The sequence below is a fragment of the Bos javanicus genome, chromosome 5 (assembly GCF_032452875.1).
Source record: "Bos javanicus breed banteng chromosome 5, ARS-OSU_banteng_1.0, whole genome shotgun sequence".
Taxonomy (NCBI): Eukaryota; Metazoa; Chordata; class Mammalia; order Artiodactyla; family Bovidae; genus Bos; species Bos javanicus.
This window is the reverse complement of record NC_083872.1, coordinates 89,147,613-89,169,688: the sequence shown is the minus strand read 5'-3', so window position 1 is coordinate 89,169,688 and position 22,076 is coordinate 89,147,613. Positions and strand designations below refer to the sequence as shown.

Below are 22,076 nucleotides of genomic sequence, written 5' to 3'. Positions count from 1 at the left end.
GCCAAATTATTATATAAAAATCTTATTCTCCCACTTATATATATTGTAAAGTGGCAGATTTTAGTTATCCTAAACTTAAGAATCAAAAAACCATGACATTGCAGTGTAATACTGGGAATTCAACCTGGTACTCTGTGACAACCTAGAGGGATGAGATGAGGGGGTGGGAGGAAGGTCAAGAGGAGGGGATATATGTTTACTTATGGCTGATTCACATTTTATGGCAGAAAGCACCACAACATTCTAAAGCAATTATCTTCCAATTAAAAATAATTTTTAAAATATGGTAATTTATAGGTTTATTACTTTTCAGTGAATAAGTAAAGAAATATTACCAAAAATTTGAAGGGAAGGCCATCCTTCTAAGGAAATGAACTCTTACTTGAACTCTGAATTGAGCACAAAGGTGATTGAGAACCCTGGTTTTATTCTCCAGAAAAGCAGTATGGTGTGGAAAAAAGTTGAGGCCTGAATAATCAGACAAACTGGATTTAAATTGTGCTTCAGATGTTAAGAAAGAAACATAACTTTTGCGTGCCTTATCATCCTGCTTTCATTATAAGATGAAGACAGTAAAATTAATCTTCCAGGTAATAAGCGTAACTGTCAGCACTAGTGTGTGTGTCCTCAGCTGGTGGCTGCATCTGTCATTTGTCAGCCAGAGTTCAGCAGTATATAAGCAGCTGCATTATGTGAAGGCAAAATCAGTTTAGTTTTTATTAAATCATCCAGTGCTAAGATGTATGAACATCTATCTGAGTATTTATAAACTTACTTCAGAATAGAAACGAGGTATTTCCTGTACCTGTCATTTGGAGAAACAAGATTATTCCCACTCCCCATTGTAGTTGAGAAATGTGGTCATATTATCTCTTAGAGTGAAACAAAACAGGGACTTTCTTCTTGATGTTTTCCTCATCTTCATGAAACCATATCTGTAATGCATTAAGTTAAGCCCTAGCAATAGAATAATTAGTAAGATCATGGCTACATCTCCCTGAACTGGCTGTTCTGGTCTCAAACTAAATATGCAGAATTGGAGTTAGGACTTTGCAAACTCACATCAAGTTAAAAGTAGTCATAGTAAGTATGTGAGAACATCAGTGAGATCTTAACAATGATGATACAGATTGACCTTATAGATGGCAACTCAAATCAGATCTTTTATAGTCTAGGGGGGATTTTTAAAAGGGTCCTCTTTGTAGATCACAGACTTGCTTACTCTGCCTAAGTATCTCCAATCCAGAAGATCTGAGAGCCTCTCGGTTCGATTCCTTTGAATAATCCTCTGGCGGCGTGACTGTTTGCAAAATCCATAGAGAAACTGAGTCAGCTGATTGCAAGAATCATCAGGTGAGCAGAACCGCCTGTCAACGATGTAAATTCCTGAGGGACACAAATGCCAGAGCACAGGTAAAGGCAAGGCTAACCTTGGAGCATTTCTACTCCTGTTCCTTAGGATCCATCATGGACCGCATGCTTGTCCACTCCCTGACTCCCCTGCTGTTTCTGCTTCATCCTTTCCCTTCCAAGACTGTGTTTCTCCTGTGATTTCCTTCTAATAGCTCACAACTGTCACTAACACACAGCCAGCCAAATGAATGTTGCCATAAAAAACCTGGCACACCAGGGCTACCCCAGATCAGTGGTCATCCTTGGGGCTGCTGGCTAACCAGAGTCTCCAGGGTAAGGATTGAATCTCGGTGCTTTTCCAGTTCCCCAGTGTCCCCTCTGTGCACCATGGGGGTGAGACTACAGCTGTCACCCAAGGAAAGACAATGCTGACAATGCGACTCTAAAAGACCAGAGAATCAGCATGTCCAGGCAGAGCATCCAGCCCATTCTAATTTTTCTTGCTGCTAGGCAACATGGACACAGAGATGGTGACACCATCTGCCATCTTAAATGTGAATCTTGATAACTCAGTAGTTGGAACTTACAAAATAATTATGCTGACCAACACATATACTCTAAAGCAATGGTTATCATAATATCACTTCCAGGTAATAGAAGACCAAACCAGTTCAGAAAAATTAAAAGGTGAAAAGGAAAGATTTGTCCAAGTTTAGTACTCCTTTTGGAAAAGGGGATGGCTACCTACTCCAGTATCCTTACCTGGAGAATCTCATGGACAGAGGAACCTGGTGGGGGACAGAGTTGGACACGACTGAGCAACTAACACTTTCACTTTCACACTTTGTAGTTTGAGGCAATATATTCAATATTAATATCATCCTTATCTTTTCTATGGACCATATAAGTAATCTACTTTTAATCAACCAAGAAGTATAAATATTAATTGGGGTTTCCCTACTGACTCAGCAATAAAGAATCTACCTGCAATGCAAGAGACCCAGGTTTGATCCCTGGATCAGGAAAATCCCCTGGAGGAGGGCATGGGAATCCACTCCAGTATTCTTGCCTAGGAAATCCCATGGACAGAGGAGCCTGGCGGGCTACAGTCCATGGGGTCACAGAGTCCAACACAACTTAGCGACTAAACAACAAAAAAAAACAATCATCATCGGGATAGTGTTAGAGTTGGGCTCTGTAAAGGCTCTGTGCTTTGTTTGGTGAGAGGTCCCTTCTCCCTGGGTGGGTTCATGATGAAAAGCCTCACCGTATGCAGTGGGGTCAGCCACATGCTCCTGCATGAAACAGCCAAAGCCAGAGAGATTGGTGGTCACACTGGGGATGCCCATCACAGTGCATTCAGCTGCCAGGGGAAACAGAAAAAGGCTTGGCTTCAGATCAGCAATTATACCCTCTTATACATCCAGAGAAGGAAAAAGCTCCAGTCCTAGTAATAGCAATGCTTGTTTTGTGCCAGGCACAGTACTAAGCTCCTTACATGCATGAACAAATTTAACCTTGTTGAGCAGCCTGTGAAGTAATGCTATCATTATCCCCATCTTACAGATGAAGACACTGAGGGCTAGGGAGTTTAAATAGCTTGCCCAGCTTCACAAAGCCAGTGGATGTGGTGGAGCTGGGATTTGTAGCCAGGTGCCCAGCCCCAGAGCTGCTCAGAACTGCTACCTTACACTGCCTCTCTCATTCCAGCTGCTTTTCTTTTGCTCTGTTCTAAGCTTGTGTCTCTAAATATATGGCAAGTTTATGCTGTAAGCCAACTCCCTGGGGAAAGACCCTGATGCTGAGAAAGACTGAGAGCAGGAGGAGAAGCAGATGACAGGAAGAGATGGTAGGATGGCATTACCAACTCAATGGACATGAGTTTGAGCAAGCTCCAGGAGATGGTGAAGGACAGGGAAGCCTGGCGTGCTGCAGTCCATGGGGTCGCAAAGAGTCGGGAGACGACTGAGTGACTGAACAACACCAAAATACATTATGGACAAGACTAGTTCCTCCCCTCATTTTCATGTCTTTTGCCACCAATCTCTTCCACTTTCTCGGGTGCTCAGTGAAACCATGGTTTATTTCAATCCTTTATCACCTTTTAGTCAAACCTTTTCTCCAGAAAATCTCAGATGTTACCACATTCAAGGATGATTGAATTGTTAACATGAAATTTATATTTAATTATGGAATCTTTCTTGGAATTTTTCTTAGTGGGGATGGGTGGATAAAAAAAATTTCCTCATGACCCATGTCCTCCTATTTTGCAACTATTTCCTCTTGGTTTGGCTCCAGAGAGTAGCAGTTTTCAAATTTGGGGGAAGATGGAAGAGGAGAGGAAATTGAATTAGGGATTATTGACTCATTTGAGAATGTGACGAAACCCTAGAACTCCTTCCCAGAAAAATTTTGCCTACAATTCTACAAAACTTCACAGATCCTTAGTTTTATTAAATACTCTTTTACACACAAATAATACAATTCCAGGCACCTTTATAAGCACCGTATGTGCCCACTGAATGAAATTAATGAAGTCAGTGTTTATCGTCACTGGGTTTTCTCAAAACATAAAACACAGATTTTAATACTTTCCAAAGTGAGAGTTAGCACCACATAAAGCAATTTTTCTAAAAAAATTATCTAATACTAAACTTATATCACCAGAGTTTCTGCTATTTCTGTAATTCAAGTTAGGAAAGGAGGGGCCAACTTCTTTTAGTTAATTTAAAACAGAGAAGGACTCATTCACTATTTGGCATGTATTTCTCATACCCCCCTTTCCATCTACTTATCTTTTATAACACCTTTGCTGGCCTTTATCTTAACAAACTAGATATAGCTCTTCAGGTTAAGTTTACCTTTGTCCTGTAATGTTCAGGTGGGAAATAAGTTAGATAACCTTCTCTTTATCCAGTATAAATGACTTCCCACATTCCCATTGTCACTCATGTTTTGGCTTTGTCCTTTTTTGTCCTCCATATTTACATTTGAAAATTATATTACTTACTAGAAAGAACAGGAGTAACAAAATTGCCAGTTCATCAAGTGATTTGTTTCAATGTATCTCAAAAGATAGTTACTTTTTTAAAAACAATTTAAGATAACTGTGTGGGCATTTTACAAGTAAGGAGATACTGCCTTCACGAAAGTGGAATTGGTGCCAAAAACAACTTTTAGAACTACAAGAGAACTGGAGGAGTCAGATTAGCAACTTTACTATGTCATGTTTCAAGAATGGGTAATTCTTTATCAATCTTTCCCCAAACGTTCTAATGGTTTTACAGCTGCTGGCAAATTATTCTTGCTGGAGCCTAAGGCAATAAAAAAGGAACTTTATCAAAAGATGCAGAGCCTTGTCATTCCTATTGTAAAGATTATAGTATCCTATTTATATAGAATTTAAAATTCTATACTTAAATTCTGGGGTCAGAATGCAAAGATTAGAAAAATCTTCCTCATAATTTAGCCTATGACCTCTCCCACCCTAATTGCTGCTGCCCCTTACTTAGACCATGATGACACGGAGATGCAGAAGGCAAAATGTATTCATTATAAATAAAAATGTTTTCTGAGCCTTTTATTTTCAATTATAAATAGAATTACAGCTGTACTGGGAGGAAAATCTCTGATTACCAAGAAGATGGAAAAGTCATCAATGTCTTCCTTGCATTGGCATATAAAATAATTGTTTCCTTTTTAATTAGGCATTTCAGTACAAATACAAATTGATGGCTCCTGATGCCATTGACAACCAAGTTAGTAGGATACAGAAAAGAAAAAAAGACAGTGGATCTGAGAATCTACCATCTGTGGAAAAAAAGCGGGTGGGGCAGGTATAGGGTATGAATGGAATTATGTCATTGGCATAATACCTATCACCAAACTGACATGCTATCTTTACCTCTTTTTCTGAGAGACAAGGGTGTGAAGATGACTTTTCACCATACATCTCTTTATACTATTTGTGTCTTTAACCATGTGAATGCATTACGTAATTAAAAGACAAATATATCCTTAACTTAAAAAGGGATTCTTCTGAAATAAATTTTATAACAATTTAAGAAACAATTGTTTCTCATATTAATCTCCTTGTAGATAGTTTCTCCTTCGTATTAATGGATAAGATTGGTGAATTTAACTAAAATGATATATTATTTATAAAACAGTCTTTTTCTTTGGAATGCAATGAGGCAAGAATTCAGATACGAAAATATGCCCAACCACAACCTCTTACACTTATATAAAAGATTACGTATTATGTTCTTGGGCTTCCCATGTGGCACTAGTCTTAAAGACCTTGTCTGCCAATTCAGGAGACATAGGAGAGGTGGGTTTGATCCCTGGGCTGGGAAGATCGCCTGAAGGAGGGCACAACAACCCACTCCAGGATTCTTGCCTGGAGAATCCCATGGACAGATGAGCCTGGCGAGCTACAGTCCATAGGGTCGCAAAGAGTTGGGCATGACTGAAGTGACCTTAGCATGCACACACTCGCTATGTCCTTATGCTTATGTCAGAAGCAACAAATCGTAAATCTGACCTCTGGGATAGATCCAACCAAAATCACTTTAAAAACAAACAAAACCAGAACCTTAGTAGAAATGAAATATCAACTTGGAATACTACATACATGTGTGTAGGATAATATTCTAATACAATTTAAAGCATTTCACAATCTATACATGTCACATACCTGGAGTATAACCCCAGGGTTCATAGTAAGATGGAAATACTCCAAGATGACAACCTCGGACAAACTCTTCATAATCCATGGGTAGCAAGGGGCTGGTGGAGGACAGGAACTCTGGGTGCAAAATCAACTGAAAGAGAAAAAAAATCTAATGAGAAAAAAGAGAAAAGAAAGAAGAAATTAGAGCAAAAAAATCTAAAGTTTTTTTATTTCAGAATTTATTTCAGAATGATACTATAGAATCATTGTGTTATAGACTCAGGGGAAAGAAAGAGAGATAAGGAAAAAGAAAAAGGAAAAGGTCTGGGTGTTTTTTCCTCCCCTCTCTATTCTCTGTGATTATCTACTCCGAGGACTGATTTTCCCTTAAGTTCCCAGGCCTGGATTGGAGGATATAGAGTTGTGTCCATTTTTGTTCTCATGCTAAATTCATCCAACCCAACCTTTATTGACAGTAAAGATTTTATTTGCTTTTCTAACTGCTGGCCCCTGTCTTGTTTTTCAATTTATTCCCACCAGGAACAGAAAAGAAGGGAGCTACCCTTCCACGCCAAGTGAAATGGAACTGAGGGCCAATTGCAAGCTACCAATGCGATGTCCCTGAACTGGAGACAGGAAGAAGAGCAGGACATCCTGATAGGATATTTTCACCATGTGAGTACAATGGTCAAAAATAACCTCCAGAGCAGAGGTTATAGAAAAATGCGGTAAACAACTAAGATGCAATGAATTTGAGCATTGCCTTTCCTTTTAGCATAATTGATTTTTTTTAAGTTTATGCAATTTGATTTTACACAACAATTGTGTTTAAAACTGGCCCACAGCATTCTGAACAGTTAGCAATTGGCTCCCGGGCACTGGTATGAGCCTTTTCTTGGACTGCACAGCCTGTGCATGTGTGTGTGCTAGTCACTTCAGTTGTGTCCGACTCTGCAACCCCATGGACTGTGTAGCCTGACATGCTCCACTGTCCACGAGATTCTCCAGGCAAGAATACTGGAGTGAGTTGCAGTGCCCTCTTCCAGGGGATCTTCCCAACCCAGGGATCCAATCTGCATCTCTTACGTCTCCTGTATTAGCAGGAGGGTTTCCACTAGCGCCACCTAGGAAGCCCCGCAGCCTTTAATGCTCTGCCAAGGCAGAGACCAGACTGCAGCTATACTTGGACAGCTATGACTAGAATAGCTACTTAGCTGGTAACCTAGATAAATGAGTTCTATTTCTCCTGTTTGTTAAAATGATGAATTATGAATTTTAATATAACTATCATATATAAATTACATTACTCCAGTACTACAGTACTTTAAAATCAGATTTTTCTAATTCATTTATTAGAATTTAACTTTCATAACTTACTTAGCTATGAGGAGAGGCTGATAGGTAACCTAAAATTGGTTTGGTGAGAACTTTAATAAAATGGAGAAATAGAATTATATATATATATTATATATATTTTCATATATAGTATGTTTTATATATTTTTATTTGTTTATATGTAAACATGTTTATATATAACTTGAAATAATGTCAAATTTACAGAAAAGTTGCAAGTATAATGTGAAGAGAATTAATATTTTTCCAGATCCATATGAGTATAAATTGCTGACTAGATGCTCATCATCCACAAATACTTAATGTGTGTTTCCTACAAACAAGAATATTCTCCCTTAAAAAACTAAAAATAGAGTAACCATATGATCCTGCAATTCTACTGCTGGGTATGTATCAGGAGAAAACTCTAATTTGAAAAGATACCATGGATCCCAGTGTTTATAGCAGCACTATTTACAATAGCCAAGACATGGAAGAAACCTAAATGTCCATTGATAGATAAATGGATAAATATGAAATATTACTTCATAAAAAAATGAAATACTGCCATTTGCAGCAACATGGATGGACCTAAAGATTATCATATTAAGTGAAGTAAGTCAGATAAAGACAAATATCATATGATATCACATATGCATAGAATCTAAAAGATGGTACAAATGACTTTATTTACAAAATAGAAATAGACTCACAGCCATAGAAAACAAACTTATGGTCACCAAAGGAAACAGTGAGGAAGAGGGGAAGAGAGATAAACTACAAGTTTGGGACTAACATATATACACTGCTGCTGCTGCTGCTGAGTCACTTCAGTCGTGTCCGACTCTGTGCAACCCCATAGACGGCAGTCCATCAGGCTCCCCAGTCCCTGGGATTCTCCAGGCAAGAACACTGGAGTGGCTTGCCATTTCCTTCTCCAATGCATGAAAGTGAAAAGTGAAAGTGAAGTCGCTCAGTCATGTCTGACTCTGTGCGACCCCATGGACTGCAGCCTTCCAGGCTCCTCCACCCATGGGATTTTCCAGGCAAGAGTACTGGAGTGGGGTGTCATTGCCTTCTCCGATATATACACTACTGTATATAAAATAAGTAAACAATGAGGTCCTACTGTATAGCACAGGAAATGAGACTTATAATACTAATAACTTATAATGGAAAAAACTAAAAAAGAATATATATGTATATAGAGCTGAAACACTTTGCTGTATGGTTGAAATGAACAACTGAAATAAGTGTGCTACTGCTACTGCTAAGTCACTTCAGTCGTGTCTGACTCTGTGCGACCCCATAGACGGCAGCCCACCAGGCTCCCCCATCCCTGGGATTCTCTAGGCAAGAACACTGGAGTGGGTTGCCATTTCCTTCTCCAATGCATGAAAGTGAAAAGTGAAAGTGAAAGTGAAGTCGTGTCCGACTCTTAGCGACCCCATGGACTGCAGCCTACCAGGCTCCTCCACCCATGGAATTTTCCAGGCAAGAGTACTGGAGTGGGGTGCCATTGCCTTCTCCGGAAATAAGTGTATATTCTTCCAAAGAGATTACTTTGAAGAAAAAAAAATCTAATTTGGGATATACAGCAATAATGATGACAATAGTTGTCCAATACTTTATATATTATAAGTCATTTTCACATATATTACCTCATTTAATCTTAGCAACATTGTGTGATAAGGAGAGTAGACATTCTGACTGTCCTTATTTTATTTTATTTCTAGTTTTAAAAATAAGGAAACTAAGACTTTGCAAACATATCTCAATAGATCCATAAATAGGAGATATGTAACACTGAAGAAGAAATGAAATGGTAAAATGTCCAAAACTAGTACCTATAAATGATGGTTTATTCAGTCATAAGAGTCACAAATTGGCAAAGAAAATGGGTAAAATATTTCCTTCCACAAAACATAATTTTAATTCCTATTACATGCAAAGTGCTGCACTAGGAAAAGAGACCAAAGAGACAGACACTTGACTGTGTCTATGTCTACAAGTCCGAAGCCCACTGTACTCTGTTGGCAAATATCAGCAAAGAGGGATTTGAAAGGCATTGCGCCTGCTTTTCCAAACTTAGGAAAATTTGTTCTCTTCAAAGCCCATTTGGAAACATGAAAACATCATGGCTCATTCGTTTTGTTCCCAGCCAAAGAGAATAACAGCACAACTAAAATAAGAACACAGCTGTTCTACATCCTAAAACAGCCAATGGCAGAAGCCCAGGGCAGAGGAAGGGATGTTAGAGGTCAGCCCAAGGTCACAGGGAGGATTAAATGAGATCCTGTGTGCAAGGCCCCCCAGCAGAGCAGCTGGTTCACAGCAAGACCTGGATCAGTCAACATACAACAAAAACTTGTCAGGCTGTATTTATCCTGGGAAGGAAGCAAGGTCCCTGGAAGTTAGTTGACTTCCACAGCGGGCAGCACAGGGTCCAGATCTGAAATCTGCAGTCCAGACTTTTCTCAATATGCCTCAAAACCGAGGCAGGATCAATGATAAATTCAGATTCAAATTTGACTCAATGCTTCCTGAGTCAAATGGTCACATTAATATAAAAAACTTGTCAATTCAGTTGGAGAGTTAAGAATCACTCTATAGCTGTCTATAAACATGCAGGTAATCCAATAGATGCTTATACTGTCAAACTTTTAAAAGGCACTATTAATAAAATTAAATACCTAATTCTGACTTGACCAAAGTTTATCTCAGTGCTTTGAATGTATATTGTTAGAGCTATTCTTTAGAAAACAAACTTACAGTTACCAGGAGCTAAGGTGGGGAGGGATAAATTTAGAGATGTAGATTGACACATACAAGCTACTATATAAAAAATAGGCTTCCCTGATAGCTCAAATGGTAAACAATCTGTCTGCAATGCAGGAGACACGGGTTCATTCCCTGGGTTGGGAAGATTCCCTGCAGAAGGAAATGGCAACCGCTTTACTATTCTTGCCTGGGAAATCCCATGGACAGAGGAGACTAGAGGGCTATAGTCCATATGGTGGCAAAGAGTCAGACATGACTGAGGGACTAAACAACAACCTCTTCTTTCCATCTTGCTCTCTCTTCCTTGTGTCTGGCTGCACCTCTTTGCCTGCTCTTCCTTTCCACTTCTTTATCCTTCATAAGTATTTCTGTCAATAAGATTTCATAACTACTCCTGTCTCGATATCTGCTTTTCAGAGGACAAAAATTGAGAAAACAGATGAGACATGATCACCAGCTCAAAAAACCCACAGTCTCTGGAGAAATGGACACATTAAATTAAAATATATAGAATTCAATGTTATAGCTCCTATAACTGCAGGAGATACAGACAAGGAAACAATTGTTCTGTCTGGAGTAGGTAAATGTATATTAAAGAAAAGTGTAAGAAAGAGATGACTCTGAGGTTGGATTCCAAAAGAATTGTTAAAGTAACAGAAATAAGATTATTTCAGAGGGAAAAAATATCAGCAATTACATAGAGATATGAAAGTATTTCACATGTTTAGGAAATAAGTTACTTGTCCATTCCTAGGAATTGCTTGACTGTTATCATACTTTTTAAAAAACATCAATCTGTGTTTATTGTACATAATAAGCATCAAGCACAGATAGATCATCAGAGGAAGAGTCAAAAATTTAGATATGGATGTGACAAGAAATCAAATCACACTGGCCTCCAAAATCAAGTCCCCTGGGGGTTCTCAGTCCCTTTGCCGGATCCCCAGGTTGGGAATTCTGTTGTGGGTCCTAGAACTTTCTTAACAGTGTGAGCATTTCTTTGGTATAATTGTTCTGCAGTTTGTGGGTCGTCTGCTCTGTGGCTCTGTGGTGGGGCTAATGGCGACCTCCTCTAAGAGGGCTTATGCCACACGCTGTGTGACCCAGGTCTGCTGCACCCAGAGCCCCTGCCTCTGTGGCAGGCCACTGCTGACCCATACCTCTGCAGGAGACACTCAAACACTCAAAGGCAGGTCTGGCTCAGTCTCTGTGGGGTCTCTGGGTACTGATGTGCAGAAGATTTTGTTTGAACCCTCCAAGTGTCTCTGGCAGGTATGGGGTTTGATTCTAAATGCAATTTCACCCCTCCTACCATCTTGCTGGGGCTTCTTCTTTGCCCTTGGATGGGAGGTATGTTTTTTTGGTGAGATCCAACATTCTTCTGTCGATGGTTGTTCAGCAGGAAGTTGCAATTTTGGAGGTCTCACAGGAGGAGATGAGCACATGTCCTTCTACTCCACCATCTTGCTTCCTTCCAGGGAATTTGATTTTGGAGGCCAGTGGGATTTGATTACAGCACTTACACAGGACCAGGGAAACAGACTCTTGGAGGGCACAAACAAAGCCTTGTGCACATCAGCAGCCAGGAGAAAGGAACAGTGTCCTCACAGGAGACTGAGCCAGACTTGCCTGCGAGTGTCCAGGAGTCTCTGGCGGAGATGTGGGTCACAGCGGCCTGCTGCAGGGTCAGGGGCACTGAATACAACAGTGCGTACACACATCCTTTTGAAGGAGGTTGCCATTATCTTCATTACCCCTACCATAGTTTGGCCTCAGTCAAACAACAGGGAAGGAACACAGGCCGACCCATCAAAAGAAAACTAGAATAAAGATTTACTGAGCATGGCCCCATCTATCAGAACAAGACCCAGATTCCCCCACAGTCAATCTCTCCTATCAGGAAACTGCCATAAACCTCTTATCCTTATCCATCAGAAGGCAGACAGAATGAAAACCATAATCACAAAAAATTAACCAAACTGATCACATGGACCACAGCCTGTCTAACTCAATGGAACTATGAGCCATGCTGTGTAGGGCCACCCAAGACAGATGGGTCATAGGGGAGAGTTCTGACAAAACATGGTCCACTGGAGAAGGGAATGGCAAACCACTTCAGTATTCTTGCCTGAGAACCTCATGAACACTATAAAAAAGCAGAAAGATATGACACTGAAAGATGAACTCACCAGGTCTGTAGGTGCCAAATATGCTACTGGAGAAGAGTGGAGAAATAACTCCAGAAGAAAGGAAGAGACAGAGCCAAAGCAAAAACACCCAGCTGTGAATGTGACTGGTGATGGAAGCAAAATCCAATGCTGTAAAGAATATTGCATAGGAACCTGAATGTTAGGTCCATGAATCAAGGTAAATTGGAAGTGGTCAAACAGGAGATGGCAAGAGTGACAACTGACATTTTAGGAATCAGTGAACTAAAATGGACTGGAATGGGTGAATTGAATTCAGATGACAATTATATCTACTCCTGTGGGCAAGAATCCCTTAGAAGCAATAGAGCAGACCTCTTAGTCAACAAAAGAGTCCTAAATGCATAAATTAAGAGTCCTAAATCTAAAAAATGACAGAACTATCTCTGTTCGTTTCCAAGGCACACCATTCAATATTACAGTAATCCAAGTCTATGCCCCAACCAGTACACTGAAGAAGTTAAAGTTGAACAGTTCTATGAAGACCTACAAGATCTTCCAGAACTAACACCAAAAAAAGATGTCCCCTTCATCATAGCGGACTGGAATACAAAAGTAAGAAGTCAAGAAATACCTGGAGTAACAGGCGATTTTGGCCGTGGAGTACAGAATGAAGCAGGGCAAAGGGGAACAGAGTTTTGCCAAGAGAACATATTGGTCATAGCAAACACTTTCTTCCAACAACACAAGAGACAACTATACACGTGGATATCACCAGATGGTCAACACTGAAATCAGATTGATTATATTCTTTGAAGCTGAAGATGTAGAAGCTCTATACTGTCAGCAAAATCAAGGCCAGGAGCTGACTATGGTTCAGATCATGAACTCCTTATTGCCAAATTCAGACTTAAATTGAAGAAAGTAGGGAAAACCACTAGACCATTCAGATATGACCTAAGTCATATCCCTTACGATTATACAGTAGAAGTGACAAATAGATTGAAGAGATTAGATTTGATAGACAGAGTGCCTGAAGAACTATGGACAGAGGTTTGTGACATTGTGTAGAAGGCACTGATCAAGACCATCCCCAAGAAAAAGAAATGCAAAAAGGCAAAATGGTTGTCTGAGGAGACCTTACAAATAGCTGAGAAAAGAAGAGAATCTAAAGGCAAAGGAGAAAAGGAAAGATACACCCATGTGAATGCAGAGTTCCAAAGAATAGCAAGGAGAGATAAGAAAGCCTTCTTCAGTGATCAATGCAAAGAAATAGAGGAAAACAATACAATGGGAAAGACTAGGGATCTCTTCATGAAAATTAGAGATACCAAGGGAAAATTTCATGCAAAGATGGGCACAATAAAGGACAAGAACGATATGGACCTAACAGAAAGAGGAGATATTAAGAAGAGGTGGCAAGAATGCAGAAAACTATACAAAAAAGATCTTCATGACCCAGATAACCACGTTGGTGTGATCACTCAGCTAGAGCCAGACATCCTGGAGTGTGAAGTCATGTGGACCTTAGGGAGCATCACTACAAGCAAAGCTAGTGGAGGTGATGGAATTCCAGTTGAGCTATTTCAAATTCTAAACGATGATGCTATGAAAGTGCTGCACTCAATATGCCAACATATTTGAAAAACTCAGCAGTGGGCACAGGACTGGAAAAGGTCAGTTTTCATTCCAATCCCAAAGAAAGGTAATGCCAAAGAATATTCAAACTACCCCACAATTGCACTCATCTCATACGCTAGTATAGTAATGCTCAAAATTCTCCAAGCCAGGCTTCAACAATACATGAACCATGAACTTCCAGATGTTCAAGCTGGTTTTAGAAAAGGCAGAGGAACCAGAGATCAAAAGCAAGAGAGCTCCAGAAAAACATGAACTTCTGCTTTATTGACTATGCCAAAGCCTTTGACTGTGTGGATCACAACAAACTGTGGAAAATTCTTAGAGCTTGGAATACCACACCACCTTACCTGCCTCTTGAGAAATCTGTATGCAGGTCAAGAAGCAATAGTTAGAACTGAACATAGAACAACGGACTGGTTCCAAATTGAGAAGGGAGTACGTCAAGGCTGTATATTGTCAACCCTGCTTATTTAACTTATATGCAGAGTACATCATGAGAAATGCTGGGCTCGATGAAGCACAAGCTGGAATCAAGACTGCCAGGATAAATAGCAATAACCTCAGATATGCAGATGACACCACCCTTATGGCAGAAAGTGAAGAGGAACTAAAAAGCCTTTTGATGAAAGTGAAAGAGGAGAGTGGAAAAAGTTGGCTTAAAACTCAGCATTCAAAAAACTAAGATCATGGCATCCTGTCCCATCACTCCATCGCAAATAGATGGAGAAACAATGGAAACAGTTACAGAGTTTATTTTTGGGGGCTCCAAAATCACTGCAGATGGGGTGACGGCAGCCATGAAGTTAAAAGACACTTGTTTCTTTGAAAAAAAGTTATGACCAACCTAGACAGCATATTGAAAAGTAAACACATTACTTTGCCAACAAAGGTCCATCTAATCTAAGCTATGGTTTTTCCAGTAGTCATTTATGGATATGAGAGTTGGATGATAAGGAAAGCTGAGTATTGAAGAACTGATGCTTTTGAACTGTGGTGTTGGAGAAGACTCATGGACTGCAAGGATATCCAACTAGTCAATCCTAAAGGAAATTAGTCCTTAATATTCATTGGAGGGACTGATGCTGAAGCTGAAACTCCAATACTTTGGCCACCTGATGTGAAGAACTGACTCATTGGAAAAGACCCTGATGCTGGGAAAGACTGAAGGCAAGAGGAGAAGGGGACGATGGAGGATGAGATGTTTGGATGGTATCACCGACTCAATGGACATGAGTTTCCGCAAACTCCAGGAGATGGTGATGGACAGGGAAGCCTGGTGTGCTGCAGACTATGGGGTCACAAAGAGTCGGACACGACTGAGTGACTGAACTGAACTGTGACATGAAAGGTTCTGAGAAAAACAGAAATCAAAAGGGAAATAACATGCTTTCTTGCTCCCACTACTTTCTTTCCAAGATACAAAAAACTGAGAAGGACCAGTCTGGAGTAAACTACATGAGAATGATGACAAGTGTGTGTTGACATACTCTGTGGATAGAATCCTGCTGAAAAAATGTAGAGTGGTGCAGTCTTGGCAGCAATAGTCCTGCATTTCCAGGGAAAATGTGCAGCCTGGCTCTTATATGTGTGTTATGTGTTGAAAATTTGGAAATTCACGAACACAAATGAGAAATTAAAAATCACCCATAGTTCTATAGCACAGGGCAATATACACATATATGTGGGTCTATGTGTAGATTGTTTGAAATGAAAGGGTTAACACAACATGGAACATTTTATAAACAGCATGGATCATGTTCTACTATGAGCTCTTTCTACTATTATTAAAATTTCTCCTGCCTTGATTTCTTATATATTTTCCTCTTTCTTTCTTTCCTTAATCTTTCATCTTTTAATCCTCTCTTGAGGTTTCCTTGTGTCAATATTTTCTTCATTCTTTCCACCTAGTCTTCCAACATGGCAAGGTCATCATTCCTTGGCCCTCACTACTGCCCACATGCCAATAGCTCCCCTCACAACTCCCAGACCTATGTTTTCTAAGTACTTCTTAAGCATCTTAACTTGAATATCCCATATGTAACTTAATCTATGAAAAATTGAACTTCATTTGAGATATGACCCTCAAACCAATTTCTTTTAAAGCTTTTCCTTAGGTTCTAGAAAGTGTGGGTTACATACTGAAGCCTTGCTTTCTGCCTCTTTCTCACTGTATGCCTACTGGTCACTTAAGTATGGTCTTTTTCTGCAGGCAACCATTTCTCCCATTGTTCCATCCTCTCCAGAACTTCTGAGAAGGCCTTTGATAGTGGCCCTCAGTATCTATCACCTGGACTGCTGCAGTAGGTCCTTAACTTGTCTCCATGACATCCACTGATACCTATGTCAATGATTGAGTGCAGGATGATAAATACATTTAAGAATAGATTGTATTTTCCCAAGAGACTTTACAGAGAAGAGTAGAAAAACATTTAAAAACATCAAGAGGGGGTAGAGTTAAGGCAAAGCTTGCTTTTTCATGTGGAAAAATTTCAGAAATATTTGTAAACAGCAAGGGAAAGAGCTAGAAAGCCTACAATATAGAAAAGGATAAACAGGGTGCATTTCCTAAGAATGTGGGAGGAAATAAGGTCCCAGAAAAACTCTTACAATCTGAAGGAAAAGAAGTAAGAATGAGTCAAAATCTAGATGTGAGGCCAGTATGAAGGGACTGTGAAGGAATTAGAATTCATATCATCTTAGAATTCATATCATCTGCTAAAGGCAAAAGAAAGAAGGGACACTGGGACCTTCCTTTCGAAAAGATTGGTAAATTCTTGTGACAACTTGATCTTGAATGCTGGTGGATGGAAGTGAGTAGGAATAAGCTATGATCTGTTGACACATTTACCCTTGTCTCCCACACCTAACCCCATGCCTAGAACATAACACACCCTCAGTAAACATCATGGAGATTAAGCTCCACTGCAGCAGAAACCAGGTCTTATTCAACACTGTGCTTCATCACTGGAGAAACTCAAAGAGTCAAAAGAACAAATTAGTCTATAGGAAATTACATAAAACCATCATTAGCCACATTCTCTGAAACTTGAATCTTCTCATACTATGCCCTTAAATTGAACTTTATGAGGAAGAAACAAAGACAATTTATGTTAATCTCTGAGATTCATTCATTAAACAATTCTTAGACCATATGTGTTTCCTTAAAAATGAGGCCATTTCCTGACAGTATTTTACAATGAAAATGAAAGCTGCATTACAACTCAAAGCCATAAATAGTATTCAATTATTTTTAAGAATGATACCAACATAGTCACTTTTTAATTGCTCAAGACAGGAAACAGAATTAATTTTCCTTTAGAAGTATCATTTACAATATTTCCGATAGATGTTAAAACAAACAAGGGATGCTTCTAATAAATTCTCAAAAACCTGTCCTCTATGATTTTGAAATGTCCTGCACAAACAATGAGTTGTACCTTGACTCTGTCTGTGCGGCTATTGAAGAGCCCGATACGTCTAATGGTGCTGAGGATGGGATCGGTGGAATCATCAATCATGTTGTGAGTAGTCACTGGGGGCAAAGACTGCCGCTGAAGGAGCAGAGGGAAGAAAATGTCAGTTCAGGAAAAGAATTACTAAGTGTGACTAATTTCAGCAATAGGTCATCGGTAATATGTCATCCAACCTTTATGCCTTTATGGTCTGAGATGCCAATTAATGAGGGGTTGTCTGTGTATGTCATAGGAAGACAACAGGTTAAAGAACTTCCTTCCATACTCTGAACACTCGATGCTTTTGTTCACCAGCAGCCAGTCTATGGAAAGCCTAGACTTCTTGAAGCCTCCTGAGACTTACAGTAAGTCCCCAACATACGAACCTTCAAATTGGGAATTTTCAAAAAGATGCAAAAGCACATTCCATCAGCATCAGATGTGTGTGAAATTGCAGCTTGCCCTCCGTCTCCTATTGCTGGTGGTCCTTCAGCTCTACCATCTCCCACCTCTTCTACCTCCTCCAGTCAGTAACTCCTCTTGCCTGTTCATTTGATGCCAGCCCCCGTACGCCAGCTGTTGGACTGTCCTACTGTACTTTTCAAGGTACTGTATTGTGAGGTTAAAAGTGTTAATTTTTTGTGTTTGTTTTTATGTGTTATTTGTGTGAAAAGTATTATAAACCTATTACAGTACTGTACTATATAGCCAATTACATTAGCTAGGTACCTAGACTAACTTCGTTGGACTTATGAACTAAATGGACTTACGAACATGCTCTCAGAATGTTAGCTCATTCATATGGAGGGGACTGACTGTATTTGGAATAAGAATGGAACTCCGGTGAGCTACTCTGCTGGTTCCCACTAGGGGGCTGTTCTCCGATGCCTCCCTGTTAATAACAAGATTGCTATACACGGCTAACACAATTATCTTTTTAACAATTTCACTCGACTGAGAAACATTCACCTTTTCTCTAGAGTGACTCCGAAGTCTATGCTTTTTGAAAATTTTAGGCACTTTTTTGTCATTGGAATATACATAGTTTTTCAACTGGCATATAGGGTCCAAATGAATTTTTAAAGTAGATATGAAGACAAGTTCCATGAGATTTGTTTATAGGAGCCTTGAAAAACCACTGGTGAAAGAGAACTCACAAAGGTGTCCTTTAGGTAAATACCTAAAGATGATTTTTCTAGCTCTCAGGTTTAAAAATTTCCCAAATTAGCCCATTTCAAAAAATTAAGATATTGATCTAAATAGACTTTAACAATTATGGGAAGTAATGGGCATTTTTTCCTTTATTACCTGAGTTGAAAAGATAGCTCTTTTCATAATTGTCATATCATCTCGATCCAAAATATTGTTCATGTCAGGAATTTCTCCTCTGTGGGGAAAATAGTTTTAAAAATCAAAATAAAAACAGCTAGCACTAACCGACTGTTTCCTATGCATCAAACACCATTTCAAGCAATTTTAAAATAAATGTAAAACATACATAGTTTCCTGATGAAGCTCACAGACAAATTCCAAAGGGCAAGGAAGTTCGATAAAAGAATACCTTTGCTAGCATAAAAGAAAACTGAAATTAATTTTTAAAGCATTACTGTTGATGACCAGGAGGATACTTTCATAATATTTTGCCTACTTTAACAATTATAGGAAGTGAGTACTATGTTCTACAGTGGCCATAACTTTTCCATCTGTAAGTTGATATTTTAAAAAATTATGTATTTATTTTTGTCTGTGCTGGGTCTTTGTTGCTGTGCGGGCTTTTCTCTTAGTTTCAACGAGTGGCGGCTACTCTAGTTGCAGTGCATGGGCTTCTCATTGTGGTGAGCTTCTCAATGTATACTAAATATACATTAAGTAGTGTATATTACTTAAGTAAATGTTACTTAACATTAACTAATGTGTTTATTAATAAATATATGTTAATATGTCAATATATATTTTGACTTGAAATCTTCCACAGCTTCAAATTGACATATTAACTCTCAATGAGAATTCCACTGAAAGAGACCCTATCTGTGGGCTTCCTCAATGCCTTAGCAGGTAAAGAAGTCGTCTGCAATGCAGGAAACTTGGGTTCGATTCCTGGATTGAGAAGATCCCTTGGAGGAGAAAATGGCACAGTATTCTTGCCTGAAAAATCCTGTTTTCACGACAGAGGAGCCTGGTGGGCTACAGGCCAAAGTGTCGCAAAGAGTCAGACATGATTGAGTGACTGAGTTCACACACAGATACCTTACCTGCGTATTTAACTATGTCCTCATTTGTACAACCTGTCTACAAATATTTGTCAGATGAAGGATTAAACAAAGCCTGCTCATATGATGCAACATATCTTCAGTTCAGTTCAGTCGTTCAGTTGCGTCTGACTCTGCAACCCCATGGACTGCAGCACGCCGGGTCTACCTGTCCATCACCAACTCTCAGAGCCTACTCAAACTCATGTCTATTGCGTCAGTGATGTCATCCAACCATCTTATCCTCTGTCATCCCCTTCTCCTCCTGCCTTCAATCTTTCCCAGCATCAGGGTCCTTTCCAGTGAGTCAGTTCTTCACACCAGTTCAGTTCAGTTTAGTCACTCAGTCGTGTCCAACTCTTTGCGACCTATGGACTACAGCACACCAGGCCTCCCTGTCCATCACCAACTCCCGGAGTCTACCCAAATTCTTGTCCATTGAGTTGGTGATGCCATCCAACCATCTCATCCTCTGTCATCCCCTTCTCTGCCTGCCCTCAATCTTACCCAGCATCAGGGTCTTTTCAAATGAGTCAGCTCTTCGCATCAGGTGGCCAAAGTATTGGAGTTTCAGCTTCAGCATCAGTCTTTCCAATGAACACCCAGGACTGATCTCCTTTAGGATGGACTGGTTGGATCTCCTCACAGTCCAAGGGACTCGCAAGAGTCTTCTCCAGCACCACAGTTCAAAAGCATCAATTCTTCAGTGCTCAGCTTTCTTTATAGTCCAACTCTCATATCCATACACGACTACTGGAAAAACCATAGCCTTGACTAGACGAACCTTTGTTGGCAAAGTAATGTCTCTGCTTTTTAATATGTTGTCTAGGTTGGTCATAACTTTTCTTCCAAGGAGCAAGCGTCTTTTAATTTCATGGCTGCAGTCACCATCTGCAGTGATTTTGGAGCCCCCAAAATAAAGTCAGCCACTGTTTCCACTGTTTCTCCATCTATTTGAAGTGATAGAACTAGATGCCATGATCTTAATTTTCTGAATGTCGAGTTTTAAGCCAAATTTTTCACTCTCCTCTTTCACTTTCATCAAGAGACTCTTTAGTTCTTCTTTGCTCTCTGCCATAAGTGTGGTGTCATCTGCATATCTGAGGTTATTGATATTTCTCCCGGCAATCTTGATTCCAGGTTGTGCTTCATCCAGCCTGGCATTTCACATGATGTACTCTGAATATAGGTTAAATAAGCAGCATACGATATACAGCCTTAACGTACTCCTTTCCCTATTTGGAACCAGTCTGTTGTTCCATGTCCAGTTTTAACTGTTGCTTCCTGACCTGCATACAGATTTCTCAGGAGGCAGGTAAGGTGATCTGCTATTCCCATCTCTAAGAATTTTTCACAGTTTGTTGTGATCCACACAGTCAAAGGCTTTGGTGTAGTCAATAAAGCAAAAGTAGATGTTTTTCTGGAACTCTCTCGCTTTTTCTATGATCCAACAGATGTTGGCAATTTGATCTCTGGTTCCTCTGCCTTTTCTAAAACCAGCTTGAACATCTGGAAATTCAAGGTTCAGGTACTGTTGAAGCCTGGCTTGGAGAATCTTCAAAGGCTATTAATTCTTTTATATTTGGAACAAAATTAGTATAGTGTCTAAATACTTGTCTCAGTAGTGAAGCCCTAAATGTTTGAGCGGTTTAGTGTTCCAAGCTCCTACCTTAATAATGCATCATACAGTTTCTTTCCAAACTTTTCCTTCACAGAATGTGCAGTGTCCCTGTATGAACAGAAAGATACACAACTCAAACAATGTCACCCTTTTAAGTCTTTCTTTGCCATGATGGTGTTCTGTCAATGTATTCTTTGAAATTGCAGATCTCTTTTATATAGTCTCTTTTGTTCTTTTCTTATTTGCCAATTTAGCCTGAGTTAACACCTCTAGAGCTGAGGTTACTGAACACCCTGACCAGTGCGGGGAGTGTAACTTTCTTTGGCTTGATGATAATCAGAAGGTTGGGGGAAGGGAAAGGGAGTGTATGTAGGTTTCCATATAATATGAGGAATTTGTTTCTGAGAAATGGAATATTTCCTGCCATATCAGTAAACAAGGATGTCACAGTCATCAGCAGTTGCAGTTCCCAGTGTGAGATGGTTGCTGCTAATAAGGAAACTCAGGAAGGAGAAGAATACCTGCCATCTAGCAGCCATCAGACTGCAGTCACTACCTACTGTGAGTCCCAAGGGAGCTCAGAATGTGAAAAACACTGGATACCAGCCGCAAATAGGTTGACGTTTCTATCAAAGGAATGTTTTCAGTGAGTCCAGATTGCTGCATCTTCCCATAAAAAGAAAAGCACTAAGTTCCTTAACTGGGGATATCTGATTTTCTTTAATTAGCAATAATCTTTTGATGTTCAGGCTACCTGCCCTTTGTTGCAAAACTTCTATATAACCTGGCTCCTCTCCTGGCCTCCTCAGAGCAGTTCTCTCAGGGCTA

At 39.7% G+C, this 22,076-nt stretch overlaps 1 protein-coding gene across 4 annotated transcripts in view; it reads right to left on the bottom strand.

The window, feature by feature from the left end:
* The window catches only part of GYS2 (glycogen synthase 2), a 58,573-nt gene that overhangs the window by 4,822 nt on the left and 31,675 nt on the right, over positions 1-22,076 (bottom strand). For 2 of the 4 annotated variants that reach the window (XM_061417669.1, XM_061417671.1), the window contains exons 9-14: positions 21,297-21,356; positions 18,687-18,765; positions 17,364-17,477; positions 6,050-6,176; positions 2,621-2,716; positions 1,223-1,386 (exon numbers count right to left, since the gene is read on the bottom strand). In XM_061417669.1, coding sequence (XP_061273653.1) covers positions 1,223-1,386; positions 2,621-2,716; positions 6,050-6,176; positions 17,364-17,477; positions 18,687-18,765; positions 21,297-21,356 — 640 coding nt within the window. The remainder of the gene's footprint in view (positions 1-1,222; positions 1,387-2,620; positions 2,717-6,049; positions 6,177-17,363; positions 17,478-18,686; positions 18,766-21,296; positions 21,357-22,076) is intronic. The other 2 variants (XM_061417672.1, XM_061417670.1) reach the window with 2 other exon arrangements.